The 17723-nt window shown below is 46.1% G+C and overlaps 1 protein-coding gene across 6 annotated transcripts in view; it reads left to right on the forward strand.

Moving 5' to 3' along the window:
- Positions 1–17723, forward strand: part of EPB41L1 (erythrocyte membrane protein band 4.1 like 1) — a 114286-nt gene that overhangs the window by 42468 nt on the left and 54095 nt on the right. For all 6 annotated transcript variants that reach the window (XM_023512189.1, XM_023512190.1, XM_012804171.2 and 3 more), the window contains exons 2-3: positions 15524–15714; positions 16661–16825. In XM_023512189.1, coding sequence (XP_023367957.1) covers positions 15538–15714; positions 16661–16825 — 342 coding nt within the window. In that variant the 5' untranslated portion in view covers positions 15524–15537. The remainder of the gene's footprint in view (positions 1–15523; positions 15715–16660; positions 16826–17723) is intronic.

The following is a 17723-nucleotide window of genomic DNA, read 5'->3' on the forward strand; positions in this document are numbered from 1 at the left end:
AGCCCGCCGCGACCCCGCGCGCCGCCCCGCCCCGCGGCCTGCCGACCCTAGGAACCGAGGGGGCCGCCCCTCACTCAGCCTACCGGAGATGGGGACCCCCAGGCCCAGGTAGGCACGTTCGGGGGATCAGGTGGCACTGGTGGCTGGGGGCTCGAAACATTTAGGCCCAGCCTCTATCCGTGGGGGAGGAATGGAGGCGAGACCGGGAACTGAGTTTGCAGGCTGTTGGCCCCTTGGCTAGTGTGGGGGACAGCCTTGCTGTTTTTCCCCACCTCCCAGGTCTGCAGTCGCGCACAAGGCCTGGAGAGGCCGTGGACTCGTCCAGTTGTTGGATGAATGGTCGGTGGGTGCTGGGTTCCCCGGGGCTGGCCCACTCTGGCCCACTCGGTGCTCTCAGACTACTCTTGCTACCACCTCTGGAGGCCAAGGTCTCTCTGGATTTCTCTGGCTTCAGATGCTGCATTCCCAGCTCTTGGTAGAGGTTGGGATGCTGCAAGCTCTTGCCTTCATCTTTACACTCTGGTTACAGACCCTTCTGGGCTCGTTTCCCATCCCACCTCCCTTCCAAGTCTATCAGAGCTGGGGGGCACAGACCTCAGCCGAAAGACCTCTCTGGCTTTGGCTTGGTGTTGTCCTGGCCAGAGGCTTTCTCCACTGGCCAAAGGGAGAAGACTTGTATGTCCCAGTCACATCTGGCACTTTCACACTTGGTAAAGTCCAAGGGCCCAAAAGGCTGGGGTCTTGGGGATAGGCATGACAGCCAAATCACTACCACCACCAGGATACTTATTGGGTACTCAGCCTACCTATTGGCAGAGCTACATGGCCAAAGTGGTCTATGGGGACCTTGAGGTGCTGGACAAGGACTACGAAGTTCAGGGATGCTTATCTCTGTTTCAGCTGCCGGCCATGGTTGTTGCTTTCTCACAGAGCTCTGAGGATGCGTTCAATGGGGTGCATGAGGGGGGAGAGCACCACCACATGTTCCCACCTTCACTCTAGATCTACATAGCACCTCCTCTGCACCCAAAGGTGGGAGTGTAAGAGGGTTGGATTTAGGACCTCCCAGGGCTGTGTGGGTCCAATTGCTCCATCTTCCCCCTCCCACCAGCATTAGGAGTCTTCCAGAATCAGCAGCAGTTGGGCCAGGTTGAGAGCTGGGAACTGAGATGGTGCCCTCACCAGCTCCTGGAAGACCTGGTGCTGTCTGTCCCAGGCAAGGGTATGAGAATAGAGGCGGCTGTGTGCCTACTACCCACCCATTCCTCCAGATGGAGCCTGCGACAGAGGCAGCCTGTGCCAGCCTCCTCTCTGAGCCATCATGGCCCAAGGAGACTTTGGCAGCTCCGTGCAGGGATAGAGCTGGCTTCTGCTGGCCAGCTGAGGTCATGCCTGCCTGGCAATGCATGCACAGAGGATGGTCCCTAGAATTTCAGGGACACCTCAAGGCAGTCCCAGAGAAGACCAGTGCAAGGGGCATTGTTCTTATTAAAATCTTTCCTAGACCATGTGGCAGTTCCCTGGGCTCAGTTCTGTGAGCTTCTTGAAGGGCTTCCTCCATAAAACCCCACATGAGAACAATGTTTATTCCAGTAGTCCTTACTCAGAAATTATTTGGAAGATTAAATGAGGTCTAGATAGGAAGAGTGACTTGCTCAATGTCACATAGCAGCTGAGTGGGTGAGCAGCCAGCAATACATACCCCGGGCTTCTACCTCCTGGTGGGGAGTTCTTGTAACCCAGTTGCCAGTTTCCCTGCCTCTGTGACTGTCTCATATATATGACTCTGCCAGAAGCTAGACACTGGAGCTGAGAGCTCCTGCCCAGGAGGGACCCTTACCACAGTAAGTGGGCAGGAAAGGCCTGGGTTGAGAGAAAGGACAACCAGTGCCCAGGACCCTCTTGGGAGTATAGAGCTGATAGCATATGATGTTCTGCTCTTAAGCCTCCAGGGGGCAGCAGAGAGGGTCTCCTGACTCCTCAGGTTGAGGTGGGAAGTACTTGTTAGCCTGAGCCTGGACATCTCTGTGGGCGTCCTTATAGACTTCTCTACCCATTCTTCCCTTTCTTGCTTTGTCACTAGGCTAGAGTGTAGTGGCACAATCATAGTTCACTGCAGCTACAAATTCCTGGGCTCAAGCGATCCTCCTGCCTCCCTAGTCTCCTGAATAGCTAGTATAAGAGATATGAGCCACCATGCGGGGCATCTGCTCCATTTCTTAAAAGGGGATGGTCATTTCTACCTGGAGTAATATCAACCATTACACTATCAGAGTGATGGCATTTATTGAGCACTCACTGTATGCCATGTACTGTAGTAAATGCTTTGCATCGTTTCACAGCAAGCCTATCATGTAGGTACTATCATTATCCGCTTTTTAGAGAGGAGAAACAGACTCAGAGAGGTTATGTCACCTAAGTAAAGTGGGAAGTGGGGAGCTGCCTTAGTCCAGAGCCGCTTCTCTACCATGACATTATATTGGGGCAGCATTGGGGAGTACCAGGCAATTAGTAGTCCAGCACCAGTCCAAGTGGAGAGGTGTGTGTGTTGTGTCTGGCAAGGCAAGGGAGGCTTTGTGGTCCTGAGGGGCAGAGGCAAATAGATACAGGCTAGGAGCTGTCAGAGAAGGATTGGCCTTGGCCTTCTGCTTCCTGGCCAGGATCTCTGGGAAGTGTGGAATCTCTAGATTCCCTGTTCTCATTGGGTATTAGGGAAGATGGGTTGGCCCTGCCCTGTGTCCCCTCCCACATTTGGTAGGGCTCCAATGACCAGAAACCACATGAGGAGTGGGAATGTAGAGGCACCAGCAAGGACTGTGAAGAGGGGGCCCTATAGGCAAGACCTGAGCCTGGGCAGAGGAGTGGGGCTGGAACAGGCTGGCAGTGCTTTCCTTTGTGGAATGGAGGCTTAAGGATAAGAATAATAATAACTAACATTTACTGAGCACCTGTTACATGCCAGACACTGTTTTAAGGCCTTTTATGTATAACTCATACAATCTTCACAAAACTCTATGAGGTGTAGGTATTATTCTTCCCATTTTACAGATTGAGGGAACTGAGGCTTACTGAGGGAAAGACGGTTGCTAAAGGTCAGACAGCTAGATCTCAGGGAGGGAGTCAGGCAGCATGGGTCAGAGCTATGTTTCTGATAGCCATGCTGGGCAGCCTATAGTTTCTAAGGGGTCATACTGAGTTTTGTTCATTTTGAAATAATGCTTCAATCAGATGCATGCCTCTCACAGTCTAGCTGGAAGAGACTGGAAGATGACACAGCAAAGGTAAAGAATGTGCTGTTGCATATGCTCAGCGAGGAAGGCTTTAAAAAGATGGGGAACTTTGAGCTGGGCACTAAAAGCGAAAAAGGCTTTGATAGTTTTAGGGTGGAGGGTACCCACTCCCTAGGTCAGAGAGGAAGGAAATAGAGATACCTTGGAAGAAGAGCAGATGGTCTGGTTGTTCCTGGAACAGGTAGGGTATGTATGTAGAAGGGGGCAAACTGCAAGGTGACAGCTTATGTTTGGGTTTTTGATGAAGCTCTGGAATGCACCAGACTAGAATGCTGTAGTCACAGCATTGGTTGTACTAGCCATGTGGCCCTGGGCACATCACTGAGCTGGTCTGAGCCTCACTTTGCTCATCTGCAAAATGTAGTTAAACATACCTGTCTCATCGGGACCATGTTGTGGTTGTTATATAAAGCACCTAGCGCAGTGCTGACACACTGCAGGAACTGAGTAAACACCACTTCTTTCCCTCTTTCGTCTCTCTTAAATGTCAGCCTAAGGTGTTTCAACTTGACATGAGCCTGGAGGTTCGGGAAACCTTTGCAACATTTTGGTCTGCCAACGAGCATGACAGAATTGTGTTTTGGGAAGGTCCTTTTGGCAAGGTGGACTGTGACCTTACAGGAGAAATCTTAATTATGAGGACTTAGAGGGCTAGGGAGGGAAAAAAGTGGAAGCTTCTCTAAGGTGTCCCTTAAAGGTAGGTGGCTTGCCAAGTTGAGGGAAGAAGAGCTTGGGATGGGGAAGGCCAAAGGGGTCAGAAATTCAGTGTGAGACCCCTGGTAAGTTTGAGAAGGTCTTGTCTCCCTTCAGTCATTTGGAAGGTTGGGCAGCATCTTTTGCATCTGGCTTTTTTTTTTCTTTTGAATTATTTCTTTTGGATATGTCCCCATCAGAGCTTTTTCTATAATAGCAGCAAATTGGGACTAAGTGTCCAACAATAGGAAGATGATTGAGAATGCTTTGGAACATCCAGTGGATAAAATAATATGCAGTGGTGAATGCATAGAAATGGAGTATGGGGAGATATGCACTTGCAAAGCTCTTTTGCATCCTTGATTCATTTTTTTTTAAGTGATAGGACAGAGTTTATTGACAGGGAAGAAGATTGATAAGCATGAAAGGAAAAGAGGGGAGCAGAACCTCTGGCAGTGGAGGGGCATCCTTAATTAATTTCATGCTTATGGCTGCCCAGTGATAGAGGTGGGGCAGGGGTTAGATCTTTCCTTCCTATGCATAAGTTTGAGGCTAGACTCCAGTCTCCTCCAGAGCAGTCATGCGTTTTATTTATTGTTCTATCACAGTAAGTTAGTTGCTCAGTGATTTGTAAATGCTTGTCCAATGAAAGAATAATTGAGTGAACTAAGCAGAGGGGAAGTGACTTGTTCAAGGTCATACAAGTTGTAAGACCTAGAACCCACCTCATTCTTGCTCTTCCCTACTTGCCACATTCTTCTCACTCACCACTCAATATTTGTAAGATGAAGAGATTCCCAGTGAGGACTTGGGACTTGCATAGACCAGGGCTTAAATCTTGTTTCTATTCTTACTAGCTATGAGGCCTCGACAAATTAATTAATCTTTTTAAGCCCCAATCTTCCTATCTGTAATGTGGATAGTCTAAGTACCTGCATTTAGAGTTGTCATTAAGACTAATGACAACTAAAAGACTAAATGAATTAAGGCATGTAAAACTCTTGACATGATAGCTAACACATAGTAAATCAACCATGAACTTTAACTGTGATGATAATGATGATATCATAATGTGATATTGTTAATTGATACAATTAATGTTAAATGGAAAAAAAAACATAAAATTATAAGCATTCATATTTCACAGTGATGTAAAATTTGGTATGACCATAGGTATGAGATTAGAAGAAAACATGCAGAAATAGAGTTATAGCAAGTCTTATGAGAAGTAAATAAGACTGACCCAAACAAATCTTTGTTTAATATAATATTTATTTTTATTTAGTTTTAATTACAAAAGAAATGTATGAAAAATCCTAATAATTTAAAAGTTTATTCTCACCTTCTCCAAACAAAATTCTACTCTCCAGAAGTAGCCAATTACAGTGTGGTATGTTTCCTTCCTATAGTATATTTTCTATACTGACATAGACATATAAACTAAATGGGATCATAAATTGGATTATTGTTTTACAACTTGCATTTTTCATTTAACAGCCTATCGACATCTTTTCATGTCAGTAGATATAAAATTTGTCTCGAAAGTTTTTGCAGTAGGTATGTAATACATTTGTAATTAATTTTCTAACAGATAAACCCTAGCTAATTCAGCCAGCCCCCTACTGGTGGACATTAGAAGTTGTTTACAGTTTTATTGTGTTTTAAGTAACACTGACAATAAACTCTAACAGTGATTAAACAATTAATAAAAATCAAGTGAGAGAGAGTCAGAAACTGTGGAAGCATGAGAGTTACCCTCCAATGTCTGCTGCTTCTTTTTGCTCCTGTCCCCTCATCTTCCCAGTGGAGCCTGAGCTGATCTATTTGGACGAAGTTCTGTCCCTGTTATCCTCAAAGAATGGGAATGTCCCACGATGACCTATTCTTTCACTCATCCACTATGGAGCTTTCCTTGGAAAATTTCAGATCTTTCAGGTTGCTGTAAGTGGCTGCCTGGGCTTGCTGTTGCTTCTACCCCAAGTGTCCTTGGACGTGTACTTTGCCTTCTCTAGATCTAATTTTGTCCTCCTATAAGGCAGTAATACCTCACTGACCAGACCCATCACTGCCACTTACTAAGTATCTACTATATGTCAAGTACTGTGCCAGAGAGGGCTTTTTGTGTGGTATCTCATTTCATTTTTACTGACTGCCCTTGAGGTGAGGGGGTTATTCTTTTCAAGACAGGTTAAGTCACCTGTCCAAGGTCATCAAGCTTATGGGGTCAGGATTCCAGCTCTGGCTGCAAAGCCCATGTTTATAACCACTGTTGCTTACTCACTCTTAAAAACAGTAGATGGTGAGGTCCAAGCAAAATGATCATTATAAAAAGAGCCTTTAAATTGTAGAGCACCCTGCATGTGGGAGGGATTGATACTGTTGTTGTTATTATTTCTACATCCAGAGCAACGGTAGCTTTGGTTACATGGTTTATAGCAAGTTGGAGGTCGTGGGATGTAACAGAAATTGAGGAGGTCGAGAGAGCTAGACACTGAGCCAGCATACCTGGCTCAGTGGTTCTCCTCGAACTGACTAGCTGAGTGACCTTGTCAGCTAAGCCAGACTAGGGAACAAGTTCACCTACTCTGTGGCCCTTGTGCTGCTTAAATGAGATGCAGCCCAAGAGACATCCAGCATGTTGCCCAGCCCTCAGAGGATGCCCTGCTTGCAGGAGGCATTGGTCTGCCTCCTGTACAGACATCAGCCTGGTCCAAACAGGAGGCGTTTTTCCTTTTTGATACCATTACTCTGCAGTTCTATACTATCAAGTGGTTCCCAGCCCACAACTGCACATCAGTCTGAGGCTCTGTGGTGACACAGGAAATTTTTGGGCAAGGAGCCAGTCCTGATGGTGGTGGCCTCTTCGTGTTGTTTGGTTGTATTTAATGTGGTGCCCATGGTATCACAAGCTTCTGACAAATTGCTGTCTCTCCACTGCCATGTATAGACCAGAGCATCAATGAGGATGACTGTGGACCCAGCTCCCTTTTAGATCCTTTGGGTCTGGCTGCGAGGATGGCACAAGGCTTCAAAGGCGGCTCTCTCAGCCTCCATTCTCCAGCCATTTCATTCACATCCATCCAGAGACTGTCACTTGAGGGAGTGAATGTTCAATACTGGGGAAATCCTGTAGGGAAGTAGTATCATCTCCAGCGACTGAGAAAGGGAGAAGAAGCCTTAATAGGTGCTCTCTCCTCTTCTTTTCTTTTCTGACTCCAAAAGTAATACATTTTCATAGTAGAAAAAAATGGAAAAATACAGAGCACATGGAAATAAAAGTCTGTATTTTCTTCTCCAAGGGAATGCTATTATTAACATTTTAGTCTTTGGACTTAATAATAAAGATGAGAATATCCATTATTTCTGAAATACTAACTGTAGGTTTTGGCATATGTTAAGTCTTTTATGGGCATGTTCTGATTTCATTTTCACGGCAAACCTGTGAGATATGCAAGATTATTATCATGGTTTTATAGATGAAGAAACTGAGGCCCGGGGGGTTGAAGGGCTTGCCCAAGGTTTCCCCCTCTCATTTTGTCTTCCTGAACCCACGGACTGTACTGCCTCTTTCCAGGCTGTCCTCATCGTTAATTAGTGTTGGGTGGCATATTAGATTCTGACAGAAAACAGAATTCCGCTAAGATGCTTCAACTTAGGAGATGTTAATAAAGGTGTAAGCAGGGTTACGGGCACCCACAAAGGACATTGAGGTACCTACAAACTAATATGGCAGAGGAAGAGAATGATGTCACTTCAGTTCCATGATGCCTGGAGTTGGGCAGGGAGCTGTCACAAAGGGCCTCAGCCACCACCAGAGCCACAGGGAGAGAAATTGAGGGAAATGTACCCAATCTTTCTCTCCTCCTACTCTCTGACTTCCTGCCAGCACCTTCTGCTGGCCAAACCCAGCCAGGAACCAGCAGGCCAGGGGGCTCAAAGAGACAGTCCTCCTGTCTCTTCAAGCAGGGCACAGATCTGATGGTGCAAATGGAAACCAATAGCCCAGGTATCCTGGTTGTAGGGAAATAGGAGAGATGTGCCCCCTTGATCTCCCAAGAAGAAAGAGCTATCTTGGTAACTGTGATTATTGAAAATATCATTCAAAACAAAAGAATTTTTTTCTCCCTGCCATTTGGTTTCTCCTGCATGCTGCCCATTTGTCCCCCTTTCCCTTCTTCCTGCTATTACCTCTTTTCTCACCTGGTCTAGAATTCCCAAGAACACCTGGGCAAAAGTCTTCAGTGTCATCAGTGTCCAAGATTTAGAGAAGAGATGGCCTTATTATATAGGGAGTGATTGTTCATGGCCATAGAAACAGGTAGCTGTGTGTGTCCTCATGTTGTTCCACTGCTATGCATATGATGCTTAACAATTTTTTTTTTTTGAGACAGGTCTCACTATGTCGCCCTTGGTAGTATGTCACCCTCAGTAGAGTGCCATAGTGTCACAGCTCACAGCAACTTCAAACTCTTGGGCTTCAGAGATTCTCTTGCCTCAGCCTCCCAAGTAGCTGGGACTATAGGTGCCTGCCACAACACCTGGCTTTTTTTTTTTTTTTTTCGGTTGCAGTTGTCATTGTTGCTTAGCAGGACCAGGCCAGACTTGAACCTGCCAGCCTTGGTGTATGTGGCTGGTGCCCTACTTGGAGCTATGGGTGCTGAGCTATGAGTTTTTACAATTAGGATTACAAACTCATCCTAGAAAAAACGCTACATACCTCACTACTGAATAACATATGGTCACCTTCAAAGTACTCCCCTTGGGAAGCTATGCACCAACACCAGCATCTAGTCCACCCTTCACAGCAAGTTTGGAACTCTTTTTCTGGAATGGCCATCAAAGCTGTTATCGTATTATCCTTGATGTCCTGAATGTCATCAAAATGTCTTCCTTTCAATATTTCCTTTATCTCCTTTCTTATCAGATAAAGAAAAAGTCACTAGGGGCAGATCAGGTGAGTAGGGAGGGTGTTCCAATATAGTTATTTGTTCACTGGCTAAAAATTCCCTCATAGATGGTACTGTAGGAGCTGGTGCTTTGTAGTAATACAAGCTATGAGTTGTTGGCCATGGTTTTCAGTTAAGATTATGCTATTACTCTATCAATGTTTAGTTGATCTTTTAGTTTAGTTGTCTGGTTTAGTCAGCCAATAATTTTGATGCACAATTTGATGAATTTTTGCAGTATTTTCATCAGTTTTGCTCATTACTGGTCACCCAGACTTTCTCTCCCCTCAGCAAAACTGATCCATTTGCACACTGAGTTTTCTTCATGACATTATCCCCATAAACCTAGACTAATATATCCTTGATTTCACTTCCACTTTTTCCAAGTTCAACAAGAAATTTGTGAATGTTTGTTGCTCTAATTCAGGCTCCAACATTCTCACAAGACACGTAAAAACACACAACAATAATACTGAATGCGCTCAACAAGACACTGTCATAAGTCAACATGAACTACAAATTGTGAGATACTGATATACCAAGGTTATGAAACCTTACTGAGTTGTTTATCCAGTGCTGCCAATGTAAATGCAGGGTGGCACATTTGCGAACTTACTTGTTAGACCTCATAAGCACACAAAGATATGTTTCTCATATACATGTCATAAACATCTGTAATACTCTCTCCTCTGTATTTAGGACTTTAACTTTGGTATCTCAAAGTCTATTCATTCTCTGTAATATCCTTTATCTCCACAGCCTTACTCTGATGTGGAGGATAGGGGCTTTCATCCCTGTTTGACAAATGAGGAAACTGATAGAAAGAAGAAGTGACTTACCCAAGGTCTATCAGGTAGGAAGTGACAACGTTGAAACTAGAAACAGTGGTCCTGATTCTGAGTCCAGCTCTTCCCAGTATATTTGCTTTTTAACCTTTACAAACCTTTCTTTGGCTCTCCTCACTTCTGGGAGAAGTTAGTACAGATTGAGACCTCTGAGGCTGTTGAAATGTCAGACAGTGGGAAGAGCTCTGGAGTCAGACAGCCTTATGACCTTGGGCAAATCAGTGTGCCTCTTTGAGCCTGTGTGTCCTCATCAATAAAATAAGAAGGATAATATCAGGAATTTGGACAGGAAAATCAAGTGCTGAAGGTCTGATAAATCATCCAGAGAGGCTAGCTGGATGGCAGCAGCCAGAAAGGCTCCCAAGATGAATGCAGCCTAGGTCTCCGGTCTCCAGTTGGGTATAGTTAGAAATTATCTCATTGTGTTCCATCTATCCATCATCTGTGAGTTCATCCGTTTATCCATTCATCCATGTCAGACCCTCTGAGTGTGAATTCTGGCACTGCCATTTACTAGCTGTGTGATCTGGGCTAAGTTACTCAACTTCTCTGCTTCAATGTCTGCTTTTGTAAAGTGAAGATAATAAGAGATTAGGTTATTATGAAGATTAAATGAGTTAATTGAGGTAAAGTACTTAGATCAGTGCCTGGCATTTAGCAGACCATAAATGATAGCTTTTTGTATGTGTTATTTATCAGGAACTGTGCTAAGCCCTTGGGGATAACAGCAAACAGGACAAAACTTTTATCTTAATGGAGTTTATATTCTAGAGGAGGAATACAAACAAATAAGTAAATCAATCAATGATACAAGTTCAGTGGGTGATAATTACTATGAAAACAAACAAGCAAATCCAACTTGCTTGCTTAATGGATACAAAGTTCCTGTAAGGGATGATGAAACTTTTTGGAACTAGATAGGAGCGATTGTTATACAACATTATGACTGTAACTAATGCCTCTAAATTGTTATACTTAAAAATGGTTAAAATAGCAAATGAAACAAAACAACTTAGCATGTTATGACCGTAAGAATAGAGGAAGAGACTTACATTATTAGACAGGTGATCAAGGGGCATGTAGATTCACAATCTGAAGGTGGGAGCTGCCAAGTTGTCCATGCAGAGAGAACATTAAGAACAAAGCTTCAGTGCAGGGGCAATCCTGGCACAGTTGAAGAAAAGAGAGAAAGCCAGTGTGACAGACTCATAGTGAGGATGGCAATCAGGGACGGGAGATGATGCTAAAAGATGGGCTGGAGCCATGTGCAGAGGCCTGTAGCTTTGATAAGGAATTTGTGTTTTATTTTGATGAGAAGCCATTGGTGGTTTCAAAAAGGGCATCCAATTTGAGTTTTTAAACAATCCTTGTGGCTGCTCTGTGGAGAATAAACCTTAGGCAGGCTTGAGCAACCACAGAGGGCCCATGGAACAGGCTGGGGCAGCCATACAGGAGTCAGTTGATAGTGGCTTTGACCCAGGCAATGGCTGTTGGAATAGAGAAAAAGAATAAATCCAAGTTACTGGACTTAGGGATGCTGACTCATGCTAACCCTGGTGTAGATGGTATGATGGATAAACCAGATGCCAGTTGATTTATTTTTAAGGAGTAGTGCAACTGTCAGGCTGAGTGGATATTGCTTCAGCTGGAGTAAGGACACCCTTTCCTTGCAGGCCACCCAAATGAAAAGCCACAGCATAAGAGGGCTGCTTAGTGCCACTGGAACACCTTCCAGCCAGGGGAGTCAGACAGTGGTTGCAATATTGAATAGCATCAGATCAGATCCTGGCAGCTTGCTGGGCCAGCCCCAGTCCAGGCTAAGCAAGCATTCCCAGCCTCACTGGGCCCCTCTTCTCCAGACAAAGCTGGCGCGAGTGCTGTCAGCATTTACTTCCCTGGCTGACCTTTCCCTTTTCTAATCCTGTGCATTAGGCTTTTCATATGTCAGTGTCATCAGTCTGGCCCTACTGGCCTATGTCTCTTAGAGCGTCTCTTTTTCCATTCGTTCTGGGTGGGCACTTCTAGACTATTCTCAGGCCCCTCCTCACCGCAGCTTCCCACTACTGCTTGTAATTATAGACCCTTCCTCTGAGGGTTGTTTTTTTGAGTGCTAATTGCTCTCTTCATGTTATTTTCCTGAATCTCCATCCCCACCCTGAGAGGGAAAGGAGTGGCTCTATTTTATAGAAGAGGCAAATGAGGCTTGGAAAAGGGAAATCACTTGCCCAAGGTCACAGAGTGAGCAAGTGGAGCTGGGCTTCGATCTAGGTCTGCCTGGCCCACAGCCTGTGCTCGTAACCATTAATTGGTAGGGCCCCCTACTCACGCTGTGAGAGGCTGGTGAATGAGTGTGTGAAGTCTCTGCTCTGGACCAAGCACTCAGAACCCTGTCCTTCTCCAGCAGAGGAATACTCTGACTCTAGCAAGGTTGCAGGTATCATTCTAGCCCCTCACATCTCCCAGATTCCAACCTGTCCCTTCTTCTTGGCTGTCTGGTGCATACCTTTATAGGTTTCTTATTCTGAGGTATCAAAATATCTCTTCTCTGTCCCTTGCCTATCCAGCCCTCTTTTCCCATCTCTGAGCATTTGCCTACATGGTACTCAGCTCAAACTGTCTTCCTGCCGTCTCCTATCTAAATGCTCCCTGTTTTGACAACCTAATTCCACTTTCACCCGCTACCCTGGAAGTCTTCTTTGGGAACTCTGGACCACATTCCACATCACAGAGTCCCCAGACTCTTCTGAGAGGCTGAAATATACACTGGCAAATCTAAGTCACATCCTGGCTAAGTGTTTAGCCATTTCCTGGGTGAGTCTCCTCCTCCCACGTAGCAGAGAGCTCCACAGAAACCAGCATGTACTGCCTGCTGGGGTCCTCTATGGTGCTTGGCAGGCTCTGCCAGTCCATGCTGATTGGGTCCTGGGCAGAACTGTGCCCACATGGCAGGCTATGTCAGAAGCCAAGGCCAGGTCCTTGGCTCCCTTTCTGTGATCTACAAAGAACCATTCTGTTATCCTTGGACTTGTAAAATAAATATTTCGTCATAGGTTTAAAAATAAATAATGTTATTTCTCTTTTTAATTTGTAAATAAAACAAACTAAAGAAATTTTAAAATTTGTCTCCTCATCCTGTCGTACCAAGCCTTGTACATCAGAAAAATTTATTTTTTAGCCTCTAATTTTTTTTGCTCATTCAAGGAATCACCAAATATAGTATAAAAATAACAGAAAGAAGAAAAAATGATAATGTGTACTCCTCCTGCCATTCAGAAATAACTACAGTTCATACTTGGCTGAATTTTCTGTATATGTTTGTATATTAATTAAAATGAGATCAATCTGTACAAAGCATATCATGCTTTTTCATTCACATAATTTCCATGATTTTTTACATCTTTCTTTTATCTTCTTTTACTCCCTAGCATGCATGAGCCATCATTTATCTCACTAGCCCTTGGCCATGGGGTGCAGAGGTACAGAGGTGGCTCCTGTCACCTTCTTGGCTTTCAGCCAGTACCTTAGTGCTTTCTCCTTCAAGGAGATTCCCTTGGGGTTTGCTTAAGGCAGCTAAAGCACAGTGGAAAGAAAATGGACCCAGAGCTAGGATCTGGCGAGTCAGGAGTCTGGGTAGAGAAGAGAGTGGGTGGAGGAACCAGAGGAAACCTGTCTGAGGAAATGTCTGTCACTCAAGTCTCTTTTGCTCTATGGATCTCACCTATAAAGGAAGAGGATTGTATTTAATTATCTCACAAGACTTCTAGCTCCTTTCATCTGTTGTTCTGGTAGTGCCAGGCATTTGCTGCCAGCAGGCTCTGCTAGAGACCTGGGCAGAGGAAGACTGGGATATTTATTTAAGATTGTTTTTCTGGTTATTTCCAAAAAGACTCAGGCCCAGAGAAAGTTCCGGGAGTGTGGGCTGAAGCCAGACAGAGGCCATCTGAAAGGGAGAAGAGGATATGCCTCTTGGCTGCCTGGGCCATGAGAGTCATGTGGATTCTGCTTCTCATAGCAGAAAACATGCAGATTACTTTGTGCATTTTTTTTTTTTAAGAAAAATTAAGTAGAAATTTATTTTAAGGGTTTCTGCCTATAGGCCTTATCTGACATAATGACCAATATCCTTAAGTGCAGGCTTGGAAAAGATCCCAAGCTAGGCAGACAGGCATCAGTTTGACTTTTTCAAGGCTGTGAGCTCCCCTAGAGCCACTCTTGTTGCTTTGTGCTCTGGCCTGGAATTGGTGCTTACTGTCATGTGAGTGATGGAGAGCCTTTGTTTAACTATGGCTTTACATTTTACCCATAAATCCCAGAGTAATGACTGCAGTGGCAAGGATTTCTGGATAGGGATGAGGTGATGGGGACTAAGGCTTTCCCTTACTCTCCTCATCTTCCTTTCTTTTAGAGATAGGGTCTCACTTTGCTGCCTAGGCTGGAATACAGTAGAAACATCATATAGCTCACTGCAACCTTGAACTCTGGGGCTCAAACGATCCTCCTCCTTAGCCTCCTAAGTAGCTAGGACTACAGGTACACACCACTAGGCCTGGCTAATTTTTTTCATTTTCATAGAGATAGGGTCTCACTATGTTGCCCAGGCATACCTCCAGTGATCCTTCCACTCAGCCTCCTGAAAGGCTGGGATTACAGGTGTGAGCCACCACACCCAGCCTCATTTTGCCTTCTGATAGCAGCAGCATCAGTAACAAAAAACCTTCTCATATGCACGATCAACTTTAGCTTAAGGCCCTGGAGGGCTCCTGTGGCTGAGTAGGGCATTCAGAGTCCCTGACTTTGTATCTAGTGCTCTTGACTTTGTGCTATGCTGTGCCCACTGTAATGCAGGGAGAGAAACTGAAGAATAAAAAGGAAGTGAGAGTAGGGTATCCCAGGGTAGATGCAGTATCTGTCTATCTGACTGGCTGGCCGGCTGCCTATTAGAGGCCTCCCATGGTGGCATAGGGCAGGGGGCTGGACAGTCGGTTCTTAATTCTCTCTGAAATCTTCTCACCACTCCAAGGAGGAGATGATAAGAATAGCCTGTGCAAAAGATAATTCCTGTGAGTTGCTTACTTTTAGATGAGTCCCAGAGAGGTGAAGGGACTGCCTCAGCTGTGGCACGCTGGGGGCTGGAGCCTCATTCTTTTGACTTGGACCTTGTCAGGGCTATGTGTTATAAAATGTGCCTTCCTATCATCCTCCCTTTGGATCCATCCTGACAACATCCCTATGAAGTTAGCAGGGCAGGAGTAATCGAAGCTTGGGGCATGAAAAGGCTTGCCCATATTCAGTGCCAGAAGGGCCTAGAACCTAGGGCTCTTTGGTTGAATTCAGTGCATCCAGCATTTATTGAGGGACTGCCCAGGGCCAGGTGATGAGGCTGGAGAACTAGCCTGGTGGGGGCCCTGCCTGGAGGTGAAGAGGTGGTCATTGACCATCCACTGTACTCCTAGCAGAATAAGGCTCCCTGGAGAGGCTCTCTTCATCCTGAGGAAGAGCTAAGGAATGAGGTTCCCCAAGCAGCTGTGGAGAGAGTGGGAGGGGTGCCTGTGACCTTGGTCATCAATCCCTCCCTTCCCATGACTCTCACCATCTTCACTTCCTCTGTCTCTCCCTCCCTCCCTTCTCTCTGTGGCTCTTTGTCCACTCTTCTCCATCTGTCTCTCTCTGCATGTGGTTCCTGCCCCTCTCCCTCTATCACACAGTTGCCGTCCCTCTTTGTCACATGTTCTGCTTCATGCCAATGCAGGCGTGCTGGTCACCATGACAACAGAGACAGGCCCCGATTCTGAGGTGAAGAAGGCACAGGAGGAGGCCCCACAGCAGCCTGAGGCCGCTGCCGCTGTCACAACCCCTGTGACCCCTGCAGGCCACGGCCACCTGGAGGCCAACTCCAATGAGAAGCATCTGCCCCAGCAGGACACTCGGCCTGCTGACCAGGTGTGTACCTGAGTGTGGGCATCCCTCTTCCTGTCAGTCAGTTCTCCAGGTCTAGTTCTAGTGTATTCTCAAGAGGGAAGAAAGATTCAATAGTGACCCATTACATGCTGAGCACTGTGCTAGGAGTATTGTGGTCATTGTTGTATTTAATTCTACCAAACCAAAGAGGGTAGCTATTAACTCTCCCATTTTATACGTGGAGAAACTGAGAATCACCAGGATGAAATTAGTTACCCAAAGTCACACTGCCATAAAGTAATAGAGGTAGAGTCTAATCTGGGTCTGATTTTGAAGCCCATGTTCTTTCAGATTATTTTCCTACCCCTTGAACCTGTCCATTCTAGCTTGGCAAGACCAGTGTGACCTCGGAGCAAAACCCATAACTTTAAAGCTATAGGGGATTCACCTAGCCAGCTAACTCATGCCGTCCTTGATTCATGACAGGCCCAGAGAGGGCAAGAAATTGGCCAAGGTCATTGAGGGAGTCAGTGGCAGAGTTAGGACTACTTGGTGGGTTCTGGCTTCCTATCCCTCCTTTAGATCAGTCCACAGTGCCCACCGTCCTGCTAGATCTAGTGACAGATGCACAGGAGGAGACCAGATGGACGCCTTGATGATTCATATACTACTCTAGGGAGGCAGGTCAACTCTGGTCACCAGGTTTGGTTTTGTGAGGCGCTTCTGCTTGCCAAGGCTGTCTATGGCAGCAGCATCCTGCAGGGAAAAAGCAGAGTCCTCACATGAGTCCACCCCATTGCATGTGGGAGCTCTGGCTCTCTTCCTGTATATATTAACTATAGACCCTGGTCACCTCCTTGGCGTAGGAGAAGAGTGACTCTCATGTGGGGTCCATCTGAGCCCTAGCTGCTTCCTTATTGCTTCATGTATATGAAAGGCTATGGTTTCAAGCTTACTGACCAGACTCTTTCTTCGGTTGGACCTGCAGAGCCTAGACATGGAAGAGAAAGACTACAGTGAGGCTGATGGCCTATCAGAAAGGACTACACCCAGCAAGGCCCAGAAATCACCCCAGAAGATTGCCAAGAAATACAAGAGTGCCATCTGTCGAGTCACTCTGCTTGATGCCTCCGAGTATGAGTGTGAGGTGGAGGTAGGGGAGCACCCAGTGCTATATGCCCTGTCCCCCATCAGCTGGCCTCAGAGCACAGGAGTCCTGGGCTGACTACAACGTCAGAGAGATGACCTTGCCCCGGCCTTCCTTTGTCCTGATGGTGGCACCAAGACCCAGAGAAGGTGGTTATGATTGCAGGTAGAATTAGACGAGGTACAGGACTGGCACAAAGAAGTTTTCTCAGGGTGATTGTACCTTGGCAAGGACACTGCCATCTAAGGGCTGCCCTGCAGACCAATAGGCCTAGGTATTGGGCTCTCTCCTGTCTCACCCAGGACAGACTGATGTTTAAAGTAGAATAATTTTTTGTGTATTTATTGGGTGGAGAAAGAGATACACCCTTCCCTGTGAGTACCCCTGTCTAGGGCACCACCTTAAGTCTCTAGGACAAACTAGTCACCCCAGGGAGTGGCCCATTGGAAGGATGTTGTCAGTCATCTGGACCATATAGAAGCCTTTGTGGCTTGGCCCTGCCCCATAGCCATGGCATGGCAGGTGCCCCCTCTCTGGTATTGGCCCTCTGGCCTCATATTTGGTGTCTCCTTTCCTGTATAGGCCCAGACTCACACTCTTAATTCTGAGCTCTCATTTATCTGCTCTGTGAACCCTTCAAGGTTCTACCCCTGTCTAGGCATCATTCCTGGCCCTTCTTCATATGTATGGCAGAGTTCAGAAGGTGGCTTTACTTTATTTTTATTTTATTTTATTTTTTTGAGGCAGAGCCTCAAGCTGTGCCCCTGGGTAGAGTGCCCTGACATCACAGCTCACGGCAACCTCCAACTTCTGGGCTCAAGCGAGTCTCCTGCCTCCGCCTCCCAAGTAGCTGGGACCACAGGCGCCCCCCAAAATAGCGGGGCCCACGGGCGCCCGCCACAAC

Source organism: Otolemur garnettii, unplaced genomic scaffold, assembly GCF_000181295.1.
Source record: "Otolemur garnettii isolate 467f Iridium unplaced genomic scaffold, OtoGar3 scaffold00025, whole genome shotgun sequence".
Taxonomy (NCBI): Eukaryota; Metazoa; Chordata; class Mammalia; order Primates; family Galagidae; genus Otolemur; species Otolemur garnettii.